The sequence below is a fragment of the Salarias fasciatus genome, chromosome 9 (genome assembly GCF_902148845.1).
Source record: "Salarias fasciatus chromosome 9, fSalaFa1.1, whole genome shotgun sequence".
Lineage (NCBI taxonomy): Eukaryota > Metazoa > Chordata > Actinopteri > Blenniiformes > Blenniidae > Salarias > Salarias fasciatus.
Genome location: NC_043753.1, coordinates 20899841 through 20914456, shown reverse-complemented (window position 1 = coordinate 20914456; position 14616 = coordinate 20899841). Strand labels below are relative to the sequence as shown.

General features: G+C 46.4%; 1 protein-coding gene and 1 long non-coding RNA gene across 2 annotated transcripts; both read right to left on the bottom strand.

Moving 5' to 3' along the window:
• Window positions 1-322: 322 nt before the first annotated feature.
• LOC115394165 (uncharacterized) lies at window positions 323-1673 on the bottom strand. Its single transcript, XR_003932020.1, has 3 exons — window positions 1458-1673; window positions 1312-1381; window positions 323-1236 (listed from the first exon to the last, which is right to left on the bottom strand). It is a non-coding gene; the product is annotated as an uncharacterized LOC115394165 (long non-coding RNA).
• Window positions 1674-4484: 2811 nt separating this feature from the next.
• LOC115394779 (sialoadhesin-like) lies at window positions 4485-13043 on the bottom strand. The gene is made up of 7 exons (XM_030100125.1): window positions 13022-13043; window positions 11866-12252; window positions 11147-11461; window positions 10814-11068; window positions 10033-10035; window positions 4812-4826; window positions 4485-4612 (listed from the first exon to the last, which is right to left on the bottom strand). Exons 1-7 carry the CDS (start codon window positions 13041-13043, stop codon window positions 4485-4487), a joined length of 1125 nt encoding a protein of 374 aa, XP_029955985.1.
• Window positions 13044-14616: the final 1573 nt, after the last annotated feature.

Below are 14616 nucleotides of genomic sequence, written 5' to 3'. Positions count from 1 at the left end.
ATGTCTCGCTGCACTTCATTTAAGATAAATCCCTTTGTTGTATTAGAAAATTTTCTGCAAACAGAACAAATGAAAATAGTTTGATTTAAGGAGCATTGTCTTGAAATAAGATTCTTTATCATGCTGAAACATACTTTTTAAGTGGATTAATCATAAATCAAGTGGAATTAAAGCCGCAAGCGACGTCAAAAGGCCCTCGCCGGCTTCTTACCTGACCCGTCCCGTTTTATTCTTTCATTGATGTTTTTGACCTGCATGTGTGTCAGAATTCATGTGTCAAATTTGGCACATTTCCATGTGTGGCGAGATGAATCGGGTGAAAAGAAGCCAGACAACACCACCTTGGGAATTGCACCCAAGGAAATAACTAAAAAGTAATGATTGGTGAGGACACTCAGGTTCGCGGCTTAAGAAGCAGGAGACGTGGGTTCTGGCCAACAGAAAATATCTTTATTAAATATCAAATTTCAAAAAAACACATTCACTCTCTTTAAAAGACGGGGAAGAGGGGGAGCCCAAACAGGAGCTGAGGCTTACCGGTGGGACACGGGTAGTAAGGGGAATGAAGGCCTCTGAAGGATCACCCCAGACACACGTGGACACTCTCACTCGCTGAAAATAAAGGTGAACACACTCAAACAAAAAGGGGTGCGCAGCACATCACACAGGAGGGAGACCCACCACCCAGGGACACCGATGCCGCCACCGTCGTGCTCAGCTTCTGGAAGGGAGGGAAAAAGACAAGGGGAGTTAAAAAGGGTTTTTCCCTCCCATTCATGCATTCAAACAAAAAAAGAAATACCTGAATGAACTAAACACAAGTGGGCGGGCAGCCACAACTCACAAGTAAAATAAATAAATGCAAACCGGTAACTGCCACACCCGAACAAAAACAAAGGTAACTGGAAAATAACAAAGAATGAACACACAATTAAATAAAGAAACAATAACCAAAAGAACAACAAAATATACCAACACCTAACCCAAATATACTTAATCAAAAGAAAAGATGATAAAGTAAGCAGATCGCTTCTGTGTATTCCTGGCGTCCCACAAGCGTGTAATCAGCTCGGTCAGGAAGCCAGCAGGTCGACAGGGGTGCAGCAACCTGCAGACGGCGGACTTCCAAGGAGCAGAGGCAGTCCAGGCGTATTTATTCGTGCCAACACTGGACTTCGAAGCCACCCAGAAGGACAAAACAGCTGGCGGGCTCCACGGCAGATTAGCCAGCCGCTCCTAATAAGCAATAAAAAGGGCAGTCATACAGCTGCACGAACCAGCTAAGAATATGAGGGTGTCTAGACTGCGTACCTGGCAAACAAACATTTAACTGACACGCCCAGTAGGAGAGGTGGGGAGTCTGCGACCGCCCTACAGCCACCTAAACACAAACAGCTGATTACTGCCAGCTGATCATGACAGTCGGGCTGTGCCTCCAGAGGGAGAGCTGTACTCACTCATCTAGCGGCAAGTTGACACCCAGATGAAGGGGGGATTGATTCCCCAAACGCGGCCCAACAGGTGAGCACAGCTCGCACGGCTCACACGGTTCACACCAGGAAGTGAGAAAGCCCAGGGGCGGGGTCTACTCCAGACTCAGCGGCAGAGGCTGCACCACTTCTTCTTCTTCTTTTTAGAGTTTTACGGCGGTTGGCAACCAACTTAGGAGCATTACCGCCACCTACCGTACCGGAGTATGGGTAAGACTAGGCTCACAATCTAATTAAAAAAAAAAAAAAAAAAAAAAGATTTAACCAAAACTACACCCTACTATAAACCCCAGTCTCCTTTAAAAAGGATACCAGTTCCCCCACCTGACCTCCACTTCCACAGCCCAGTATACTCCAAAGAGAGAATACCTTCACCCCTCTTCTCTCCAGCCTGTTCCTCAAGGCTTCCCGCTCCACACTGTAGCCTCCACACCTCAGCAACACATGCTCCACCGTCTCCTCCTCCTCCTGACACACCTCACACAGCCCTGTCCCGTGTTTCCCCATCATTTGCAGCGTTTTGTTCAAAGCACAATGCCCAAGTCGCAACCTTGTAATGACCACTTCATCCCTTCTGCTACCTCTCTGAGCCCTGAAACCATTCACATCCTTCTTAATGTGGTGCAGATGCCTTCCCTTAGCCCCAAGAACAGAGGATGAATCAGAGCACACCAGCACCCGTCTCAGATTTGCTGTCTCTGCCCACTTTAGAGCTACCAAAATGGCCGCCATCTCCACAGTGTACACCCCGAGGGCATCAGAGGTCCTCCAATGGGGTGGGAGCTGGGTGGAGCCTTGGGGAGATGCTACATTCGTGCTACATGCTAGTTTTCCAAGATCGCCGACCCTAGCTTTAAACCATCAGATTAACATACAGTCAGTATCTGACCTGCATTCTGAAAATAGTAATTTCCTCAAATTGAATTCCAAGGCGTGTTTAAGTGAGTGACCTCTGTGTTGATTTGTAGAATTACTAATGTTACTCAATATGAAAATACTCCATCGTGCCACAGGTGCTAAAACTACCTATAACAGCCTATGGCTGACTTTGGCAGTCTCTGAAAATCATGATACAGCTCATTTAAAGACCCATGAAAAGAAAATAATAAGAAATCCAGTCCTGTTCTTTCAATAAACAATCATATTTACTAACAAATATGTAAATTCAGAGCTGAAGTAGTGCTTTGCTCATGTTGTTTATATGTATTCATTGAATCTATTTCTGTTTTGAATCACATAAACATTCTGATATTAGCTTTAGGAACAAAATGTTGACGATTCAGCCTTAATTCTTGACATAATAGTTCAAATTACAGTTCTTGTATTTCAACAAACATTTCAAGTTAAAATGTCGACTGTTTAGAAGTTTCTCACCAAATATGTGTGTTCCAGCTGATCAGCTGCAGCTAAAGTTGTCGAGTCAGTTGAAATGTGAACAGAAGCAGAGGTGCTGCTTTGAGAAATCTTCTGAATTCTTGATCTGGCGTCAAAAGAGGAAATTATCTCTCTGTGGCAACTCCAGCTCATTGAGGTGTGAATGACTCATTTCTGCAGCTCAGCACTTCACACCTCTTTACCTTTCGCACAACAACTCAAATTCTTAACCAGTTTTTTAGGCTTGTTTTCAGTCAAATTGTCGAATTCCACATGATTTAAAAGAAATTCACTAGTTGTATTAGATTTTCTGCCAACAGAACAAATGAAAATAGTCTTGATTTAAGAAGCATTATCTTCAAACAAGATTCTTTATCCTGCTGAAACATACTTTTTATCAAGTGGAATTAGTTTGACTGACATCCGACATCCAGCACCCGACCCCCGCACACCTCCTCGGCTCTCTTCCCCGCAGCAGCGTGTCAGACTGAGAGCTCTGACCGCGGGTTGAACCAAAGAGACAAACATGTTCAACCTGCAGCCCAAGTCCGAAAAACCATGAACTTAAATAGAAAAAAAAAGAATCTAAAAACTACAAAAAAATAAAGGAAAATCACAATTATATTACTATTTTTATTTTATTTTGTTTGTTCTGTCTCACAAAAATTCCACTTCCTTCATTTTGATGACTCTTCAGCTCAGACTAAATGGAGTTCTGCAGGGTTCTGTGTTTGGGTCCATACTTTTCACATTCTACTTCGTGTGGTGCTTACCCCACCTACGGGCTTAGCTATTAGTACTCTCCTCTGGCGCAAGCCAACCACTGAGACCGAAACCGATGCGCCAATCCCCGACGCGCGCTGGCACACTGCCACGCCCCTCACCAAGGGGATATAATCAGCGCGCGCCTGCTCCACTTCCTTCTTCTTTCTCAGCCCTTGAGACATTTGAAGCTCTGTTCAAGACCAAGATTTTCAAGACGGACAAGTCGGCCCGCGAAGAGTCGCCATCCGGCGTCGGGCCGTTCTCCTGCCACAGCTGCGGCACAGCACTCCTGGAGCAAGACCGCCACGAGCGCTGCTTCACCTGCCTGGGCTGGCAGCGTCAGCGCCAGCGGGCATCCTGCCCTGCCTGCCTCGACCTATACCGCTCGAGGAATCTGAGCGACGAATGACATTCATGGGCGCTGTTTCACCGACTCCCGCCCTGGGCGATGCCAGCACAGACTTCAACGCCGTTCCCACTTCTTTCATTGACTGGGCCAAGTCGGGCGGGGATCTCCTCAGCTGCCGCAGCTCTTCTGCATCGGAAAAATCTGCTCGGCACGATGATTCCCTCTCCACGTTCTCCAGAGCCAGCCGTCAGAGTGCCCCATCCCGAGCCTGTGGAACACCTCGCGGGGTTCTTCACCTCCACTGCTGAACACATCGGCCTGGCACTCCCGCCGCAACCACCTGAGCCGGCGCAGCGCGACTTCACACTTGGGCTAGCAACCCAGTCACGGGCTCAGTCACGGGCTCAGTCCCGGACTGCGGTGCTGTGTCCCGCCGTGCCATCGTTCCACTCCTATGTGCAGCGTGACTGGTGTGCGCTGCTTACCGCCAAGGGGGTGGTGCAGGGCTACCGTGAGTACTGCCGTGTGGACGGCTGGCCGCCTGTCTCCGGAGTACCTATGGTAGAGGACTCTGTGAGGCTCTGCCTGTTACCCACCTCCACTCCGTGGCCCGGCGGAAAACCCATGCTGCCGTCTGAAAGAGACAGGCACATGGCGGGCTTCCTGGATTGTGGTTATGCTAATGGAAATCAAGTGTTCGCCTTAGCTAACAATATGACCTTTCTCCTAGGCTCCATCGATAAGCTCTCCCACAAGCGGTCAAAACTGTCACTGGAGGACATCGAGGAGATCCAGAACACAGCCAAGGTCCTGATGCGCATGTGCCCCGCCACTGCCATCAACAGAGTCTGCGCCATGGCCAGCGCCCAGCTTGCCATGAGGCACCTGTGGCTTGGCCTCTCGTCCTTCGCTGAACGGGACCAGAAGGGGATCCTGGGGCTTCCCCTTCGACTTCCTCCCTCTTCGGTCCAGACATTCAGGTGATCATCGACCGCCTGAAGGCGGCGACCCGAGGCTCTCAGCAGCTTGCCCCCCACCTTCACCCCCGCCGTGTGCCGAACCACAAGGGACGGCACCCTGCAGAACGACGGAGGTCTACCCCCTGGGATGCCGCGGCACCTGACCAGACCTGCTGAGCTGCCCACCAGTCGTCTTCCTCCCGGGGCTCCGACCAGCCGAGATGGTCCCACACTCCCGAGTCACGGTGCGCCTCGTCTGCTCGTCTACCTGCATCATCTGTTGTGAAAAATGTGACAATTAAAGGCCGTCAGGCTCGTTACATCACTAAAGAGCAGCAGTCCTTCCTATCTCACCGCGCTTGCATGACTGAAGCATGTCCAGCTCGGCAGAGCTCTCCCCCTCCCTCTCTCCGGTGCCTCACAAAGCGGAGTGCCGAGTTGGCCGGCGCACTCACGACAGTGCCCGGGCATCGTGACAAGTAGCAGCCCCCTGCCGCGCCCGCCTTGCGGAGCTGTACGGAGTGTGCCTGCGGCTTCTCAACTGCAGCGCTCGCTCCGCCGGATGCCTCCCGCCACCGCATTAAGCAGTGCCACCTCAACGCCGCTCCCTCAAGAGTTACGCCCTGTAGTTCGCGTGTTGCCCGCCTCTTTTCAAGGGGAGCCTTCATACGCGGCTGGCGTGCCCTGCGGGGGTGGCCGCTCGTGGCCGATCCCCGATGGGCCCGACGCCTTACTGCAGGCATGGGGTGCCCTTCAGTCTCGCCCCGTCCTGGGCAGGAGACTCTTGGCCTGGAAGCTGAGAGGGTGAGACTAGTGAGACTAGATCTCCCCCCGGCTGTGGTATCCACCATCCAGAGCGCCAGGGCCCCCTCTACTGTCAAGGCTTACAGGTCTCGGTGGCATCTCTTCACGTCATGGTGCTCGGAGCAGGGTTGGGACCCGGTCTCCTGCGCTATCGGCGGGGTGTTGGAGTTTCTGCAGGCTCTGCTGGACAGTGGTCGCGCTGTGTCCACTCTCGTGGTGTTTGCATCGGCCATTGCGGTGGGCCATGACAGCTTCGGCCGCTTCTCTGACATGCCCACGCAGTCACCCGCTGGTGAAGCGGTTTCTAAGTGGGCCGTGTCGGCTGAGGCCGCCCACCCAGGCATGTGGTTTCCCCGTGGGACCTCTACACAGTGTCGGATGGTCTGAGGGGGCCCCCCTTCAAGCCTTTCCAGCAGGCGGAGGACCGCTTTCTCTCCTTTAAGGCTGCTCTCCTGTTGGCGCTGGCATCCGCCAAGAGGGTTAGGGATTTCTGTGCTCTGTCCGTCCATCCCTCCTGCATGGTGTTCAGTCAGGACGGGGGGCTGGTGCATCTTTGGCCTAACCCGACCTTTCATCCCAAGGTGATCACTTCGGCCTTCCGGTCAAGAGTGATCCGGATCAGGGCACTTGGCTCCCTGCCTGGCTCATCAGGGGACGACCCTCGGTTGCATTTGCTGTGTCCGGTCAGGGCTCTACGTTGGTACGTTGAGCGCACAGCTGGCTTTTGCACTATGGACCAGCTGCGGTTCGGGACCAGGGGGCATGGAGCCCCGCTGTCCTCCCAGCGTCTCGCCCACTGGGTCAGGGGCATTATTGCAGATGCCTACGAGGTGCTGCATCACCCACCGTCGGCGGTGATTCGCGCTCATTCCACACGGAGCGTGGCTGCCTCTGCGGCCCTGTGCAGAGGTGTCACGGTGGGTGATATCTTCCAGGCTGCTTCCTGGGCTTCCGCGTCCAGCTTTGTGCATTCATATCTGATGGATATGTGCACAGACACTGTGGCCATGTCAGATTTCAGCATGAACAGGAGTTCTGTCGCTTAACTGTGTTGGCTCTCGTCCAGTCCGGCTCTGCTTCCCCGGGGGGGATCCAGGCCGGGTGTGGTTACAGCCCGCCGTTGTGACTTGGTGTCTCAGCCGGCGTGTGTGTGCGCTGTTGTTACGGTGCTTTGGCATGTCTGCGAGCGGCGCCTCGCTGCGAGGCTGCCTGCCGCTGATGTTTTGGAGGTTTTGGTGTGGCTGTACTGGACGTACGGCCTGCCTACTTCCTTTTTCCACACCAATCCTGTCAGCACGCCAGCTGGGAGTACATTTATCCCTACGGCCTCCGCCTTGGTGAGTACCAATAGCGACGCCCATAGATGGGCGAAGTACACCACACGAAGTAGTTACTAAACGTAACTCCAGTTCTACAAGTGTGTGCGTGCCCACCCAGCTGTCTTGCTTCCTTTTCTACTGGCTGTTCAGACGAAGAAAGTGGAGCAGGCGCGTGCTGATTATATCCCCTTGGCGAGGGGCGTGGCAGTATGGCAGTGTGCCAGCGCACGTGGGGAATTGGCGCGTCGGTTTCAGATTTGTCTCAGTGGTTGGCTGGCGCCAGAGGGGAGTACTAATAGCGAAGCCCGTATGTGGGCACGCGCATGCACGTAGAACTGGAGTTACATTTAGTAACTACTAATTATACATGCTTCCTGTGGAGCAGCAGTTCACAAACTTTTTCTTGACAGATCCAAATTAAAGCATTTTTTTCTATTTAACCTTTTTCACTTTCATCAATTCAAGAGTCTCATGACTTTATGTCAAAGAAAAAAAATGTATGTGTAAAGCATTAACACAATGATTTTGTGGGAAAAAACCAAAATGAATGAAGTTTTCTATTGTCATTACTTAAATGACCACAACAATAGATACTGTTGAGACTGAATTTGCAATGAAAAAAGGATGCTTGAAACCTGTAAGTCTCAGCACAGGTTCTTTTATTCCATTAAAGAAGATGATCAGACAGAGGAAAAGATCTAAAGGCTTGCAATCAAATCTAAAGACTAGCAATCAAATCAAAATACAAGACGTCTCGGACCCCCGCCCTGCGAGAACTGATCTCAGTCAGAACCCCAGGCGAAATGGTGTCTGACCGATTACAAACAAGGGATTTTATTCCCTGTGTTTGCCCAGTTAGGGAGGGGTGCTTTCCTCCACTTCTTCCTTGGATTTACGACCAGAGCAGACAGATACCAGACCTTCTCCCCAGTTCACTGTGGCAATTTTAATGGTTTGGCCTATCATGGCAGGCCATTCCACAAGTTGAGATGTTTAGACTTCTTCCTCTCTTAAAGCACTTAGGCAACAATAAGATGGACTACATGGTAAATGGACTACACTTATATAGCGCTTTTTACCCTGCACTGACAGAGCCCAAAGCGCTTTACACTGCAATATCACATTCACCCATTCACACTCACACACCAGTGGAGGCAGCCGCCATGCAAGGCACTCAGTTCATCCACTGGGGGCAATGTAGGGTTCAGTGTCTTGCCCAAGGACACTTCCACATGCAGACAGGGGGAGACAGGGATCGAACTAACAACCTTCCGATTGAAAGATGACTGCTCTCCCCACTGTTAATCCTCTGACCAAATCTTTCTCCAAGGCTATGGTTTAACATCGTTTATAGCTCACTCAAAGGTTAAACTAAAGTGACCTTTCAAATATGCCGTCACAAGTACAAAAGCAGAGTGGTAAAATCATAGCTCAGTCACACAAATGGAACAGAAATATACAGCAATACAAAGCTCATAAAACCAGGATAAAATGGAAAAAGAAATGCAACAATAAATCGAGATAAAACTTGTTTAAATATACACAGAAAATATGGAACTTCAATACATGCTGATTTATCTTCAGAATGGAAACAGACATCAGCTCCGTTCAATACTCTGCATGAATATAAATGTGTTAATCCTCTACAGAGCTGCACCACTTCTTATAGGCCTGGTTCATGCTGAGAGCCAGCAAAACAACAGATTTCATGACAAAAATGACAAACATGCAGGTAGAAATGATCAGAATTAATAAAGCAGGTTGCTGATGATGGATTTAACGTCTTGATTTTCTCCTTGTGGCCCATTATGCTGGACTTTCAATCACTTTGACATCATCTGCTTCTGGTGAGTCCTGTGTGGAAATGAGACGACACACAGCAATAAAGTGTCATCCCCCATCTGAAGGGCGAAGACCCTCTTAAGTCAATTACTATGTCATTAGTTACTTCTTTACATTCGTAACCTGAAGAGTTAATGAAGGGTTGATTTTCTTCTTCTGAATTTAAAGGAATACTCCAAAGATTTTGGACCCACGCCCTTTCCCTATCACTGACAAAGTTAGACAAGCTCATAAATACCAAAATCTTCAGAGTATTCCTTTAACTGTTATAGTTATTAAAACCATGTGTTTACCTTCACTTGTTTGCGGCAATGTCTCCATCTGAACCAACTGAAAGAAGGAGAAAATAAACCTATGAATATTTTGAACTGTAACTTTACGAAATGGTGACATTGTCTGCAGATGGAAAAGTTTGTCTCACCACTCAAAGATGATGATTGTACAGTAGAGAGATACAACCTGAAGGATCATCAGTGTTTTGAAGACGAGTCCAAACCTCTGTTCATCTGCAGAGAAACACGTGATGAGAGTTTTCTCTAACTTCGACAATAGTTTCCAGTCTTTGCAGGATCCAAAGGCAAAGTAAAGTGAAAACAATCTGATGACAAACCGCTTCAACATCACCGATTATCCAGTCAGAGACACTCAGTTTAATCTGCTCGTGATGGAGCCAAAAGCAGAGATAATTTTCACTGATTAACCCTGAAAATCATCTTAATTCTCAAACAACATTGACGTAAACATGTCCCCTTGTAGTCTTATGAAAAGAGGATCAGCAGTCGTTGAGAACCTGGATCATTTGTTCTCAATACTGAAGAAGTATTTTGTGCTTTTCAAAGGAAAGACGACACCAGAAAACACAGAGATGCAGTTTGTTTCTCTCAGGTTTCCAGTGATGGTGGTATCATGGCTGTCAAATGGGTTTGTAATAAAGTCTGTAAAAAGGTTCTACATAAAATATCCACATTAAATTGTGACAAGAGGGAAGAGAAAAATCATCAACACACATACAAATATGTGAAGAAACATATATACAAAAATAATAAAACTATTAAATTTACCTGCTTTGTTCATAGGAATTGGCGATGACGTCTGATTACCGAGAGCATTTTCAATCACACAGTAGAAACTTTCTGGATCTGTTGTGTTGGCCACATTAAAGGTGTAAAAGTCTCCTTCAGACACTTTGATGGGTCCATGGTCACTGTTCTTGAACCAGGTGAAGCTGCTGACGGCAGGTTTGGCTCTGCTGGAGCAGTTCAGGGTCACCCAGCTCCCTGATGGACTGATGGAGACTGTCGTGTCTTTAGGGGTTAAAAAAAAATCAAACACATAGTAATATCAATTGAACAAGTAAAAAACAATCAGGAATGAGCAGTGAACCAACAGCATCAAAAGTAAAATGCTTGTATAAAAACAAAAGTTTTAAGATGAGTTTTAAAAAAGTTGAGGGTTTGAATGTTTCTGATGATGGAAAAGAAGATATCAGTGTCATCTGCATAGCAGTGGAACTGAATATTGGGTAACACTTTACTTGAAGCCCCTCTTTATAACACATTATAAGTAGTTATAAACACTAATACATGATCACAATGCTTTATAACTCACTATACAGCAGTATACAGCATAGGATTAAGGTTAGGGTTAGGATTAGGGTTAGGGTTAGGGTTAGGGTTAGGGTTAGGTCCTGGCATTGTGATCATCTATGAATGTTTATAACTATAGCGACACATGTTATAATGGCATTATAATGCTTTATGAATGTACTTATAATGTGTTATGCAGGGGGGCTTCAAGTAAGGTGTTACCGAATATTGTACTGACATGAAATATGGCCAAGGAGTGGAGACAGACAGTCATCAAAACACATCTCTGTCTGTCTGTCTGTCAGAAAAATTAGAGCCTATTTACCTGCTTTGTTCACATGAATCCACAATGACGTCTGATTACCAAGAGAATTTTCAGCCACACAGTAAAAACTTGCTGGATCTGTTATGTTGGCCACATTAAAGGTGTAAAAGTCTCCTTCAGACACTTTGATGGGTCCATGGTCACTGTTCTTGAACCAGGTGAAGCTGCTGACGGCAGGTTTGGCTCTGCTGGAGCAGGTCAGGGTCACCCAGCTCCCTGATGGACTGATGGACACTGTCGTGTCTTTAGGAGAATCTGAGGGGAAAATAAGACTCAGATTAACTTGATTCATCAGAAACATCTGAAGTGTGATGAGCTGACAGGATCACTCACATGAAACCCTGAGAGTTAACTCTGTCTCAGGTGTTTTCACAGGTTCTCCTCCAGCAACAGGATACACAGCAGAGCAGCTGAGGCTGAATCCATCATGTGTGTCTGACAGAGTGAGGGTCTTCTGGATCTGAGTGCTGAAGGTTCCGTCTGTGTTTTCCTCAGTTTGGCTGAGAGCGTCTTGTTGGAGGCTCCAGGTGAGTTGAGGAGGGGAGTGTGAACAGGGAGTGGGAGCTGAGCAGGTTACAGTGACAGACTCCTTCTCCTTCAGGTCCTTCAGATCAGCTGAGACTTCTAATCTGGGCCTCGGAGGAGAACCTGCAGTTTCACATGAAACACACATTATACCTGTAAAACTACAACATAAGACAGTTTCTGCAACTTTTTCTAGTAACTAAGCCAATTCTTTGTCACTTCAGATTAATATATCAATCAGATATAACAACAAAACAACTTCAAACATTGAATAAATCCAGAGAAAGCTGTGAACTGAGTTTTCAGTCAATAACTACAATAATTTCCAGATTGTTTTCGACTGAATACTGACAGTTTTATGTTAGATACAGCAGTGCAGACATTACTTTCCCGTTGTTGCAGGAAACAAAAGCAAATAATCAACCATTTCATCAATGATAAGATTCATCAAAAATGTCATGGAGTCAGATTCAAATCATAAATGTGATATTTTATTTTTTAAAGGCACATAAATGAAGCAGTCTTACCTTTCAGTTTTATTTCAACAGGGTCTAAAGCAGCTGTTGCCTTGAATGATTCATTCTCAATTCGAAAGAAGAACTTTGTGGTTTTTTCAAGTTTCAATACATTAAACTTGGTGGTGCAGTCTCTTTCTTTCAGGTCTCCAATGATGCTGATATCAGGGTAGTTAACTGAATCACTGCTGTTAAAAACTATTCGTTCTGGATGATTCTGAAAAGGCCAATTATCTTTAATCCACACTGCAACTATTTTGTTGTTGTTGTCAAACTCTTCCTCTGAAGTAGGTGTGAAGCTACAGGGGATAATCAAACAGGATCCATTCACTGCTTCCAGACTCCTCGGTGCAGTGATGAAGAGAGCAGGTAGGTGACGGGCACAATGAACCAAAACAGCTGGAAAAACAATTTGTCAGCTCAATTTAAAATCTGAATCATTGATTTAAAACCTTCAAATTATTCAACAAACATTAAATAACAGCAACAGAGAGCTCACCTGGGAGGAAGAAAACAGACAGAAGAAGAAACATGTTGACTGGAACCTGCACTGTAATGAAAAATGGACTTTCATGAGCTTTTAACATTTTCAGTGTGTGATAACCTCATAAAAAATAATTCAAGTCAGTATTTCTCTTCATTCACACATATTTGAGTAATCTATACGAATTTTCTGTCCAAGCTCGGCCTCCCCTCAAACTACTGGAACCAGTCATGAAGCGCTAAATACACGAGCGTAGCCTCGTGGCAAAGCGCTCAATTTGTTTGTTTGCTCAAAAACTGTTTATCCCTCCAAAAGAAGAGCACAGCCATCAACAGTGGCTAGATTTCATATTGAAGAGTATCCCACAAGAAACACCCTTCCTCTCTTCTTTTTTTCCTGCGACAAACATTTCACTGCTTCACAAATCTTGACCAGTTTCAATGTGAATTTTGTGAGACTGACTTTTAAACGTGGGGGAGTTCTTTCACTTAAACCATCCGATTGACATACAGTCAGTACATCTGACCTGCATTCTGAAAATAGTAATTTCCTCAAATTGAATTCCAAGGCGTGTTTAAGTGAGTGACCTCTGTGTTGATTTGTAGAATTACTTAGATTTCTCAATATGAAAATACTCCATCGTGCCACAGGTGCTAAAACTACCTATAACAGCCTATGACTGACTTTGGCAGTCTCTGAAAATCATGATACAGCTCATTTAAAGACCCATGAAAAGAAAATAATAAGAAATCCAGTCCTGTTCTTTCAATAAACAATCATATTTACTAACAAATATGTAAATTCAGAGCTGAAGTAGTGCTTTGCTCATGTTGTTTATATGTATTCAAAATAACATTGAATCTATTTCTGTTTTGAATCACATAAACATTCTGATATTAGCTTTAGGAACAAAATGTCGACGATTCAGCCTTAATTCTTGATATAATAGTTCAAATTACAGTTCTTGCATTTCAACAAACATTTCAAGTCAAAATGTCGACTGTTTCGAAGTTTCTCACCAAATATGTGTCTTCCAGCTGATCAGCTGCAGCTAAAGTTGTCGAGTCAGTTGAAATGTGAACAGAAGCAGAGGTGCTGCTTTGAGAAATCTTCTGAATTCTTGATCTGGCGTCCAAAGAGGAAATTATCTCTTTGTGGCAACTCCAGCTCATTGAGGTGTGAATGACTCATTTCTGCAGGCCAGCACTTCACACCTCTTTACCTTTCGCCCAACTGAAACTCAAATTGTCTAATTCCACATGATTTAAAAGAAATTCATTAGTTGTATTAGATTTTCTGCCAACAGAACAAATGAAAATAGTCTTGATTTAAGAAGCATTATCTTCAAACAAGCTTCTTTATCCTGCTGAAACATACTTTTTATCAAATGGAATTAGACAGTTTGACTGACATCCGACATCCAGCGCCCGACCCCCGCACACCTCCTCGGCTCTCTTCCCTGCAGCAGCGTGTCATACTGAGAGCTCCGACCGCGGGTTGAATCACTCTAAGAGACAAACATGTTCAACCTGCAGCCCAAGTCCCAAAAACCATGACCTTAAAAGGACTTAAGGCAACTTTACAAAATTTACCTCAGTGCTGGCGTGATAGGTGCTGTGGGTAACTGCAGCCACCAGCCAAGGCAGCACGGGAGCGCGCACAAACATTTTACAGAAAGTCCGTCTTCACAGCGTGCACCAGGGATGCTCCTGCTGTTTACGACGTCGCGGTTTACTGCAAGACCACAGCGCATATTATGTGATTTTTGTCAGCATCCGTTTTCACTCCCAAATGCAGCTGAAGTTCCCTCCATGAATCAAATGCATATCCTATATTTTTTCGGGTGCCTGCGGCTTCGATCTTTTTTTTTTTTTGACTCACGAGATAACGCTGATAAAGTCCTTTTTTTCTTCGTGGTGTTTTTTTGTGGTCTTTGAGTGGATGTAGTTATCCGATTGTATGGGGGGGGGGTGTGCTCGTGCTTCGATTCACAGATGGGAGCAAATATATAATATTACCGGGAGAGCGGACAAATGAAACTACAAATAGAACTACAGATGAACTTTGTTCTGTTAATTCTTGGTTTGTCAGCGAGTGAGCAGCGGCGTATTTGCGCACGCGCGATTCATTTGAAGTGTGGACGGAGTGGTGTGGGTCTCCTCTCTGCTCTGACTGCAGCAGGGAGCGCTGCGTGAGACTGGCTGCCTGTGAGTGCTTTGGGACGGGGGAGGGGCTCACGGCAGCACCCGCTGCTTGCTGAGGACAGCGGAGACGTCCTG

Excerpts from the sequence above, each read along its gene's own strand:
- LOC115394779 (XM_030100125.1), bottom strand. The coding sequence starts at position 13,043 with ATGATTTTCAGAGACTGCCAAA. Across the intron at positions 12,253-13,021 it reads GATTTTCAGAGACTGCCAAA|CTGTTTTGGTTCATTGTGCC; the intron begins GTCAGTCATAGG and ends TTGTTTTTCCAG. Across the intron at positions 11,069-11,146 it reads GTTAACTCTCAGGGTTTCAT|ATTCTCCTAAAGACACGACA; the intron begins GTGAGTGATCCT and ends TTTTCCCCTCAG.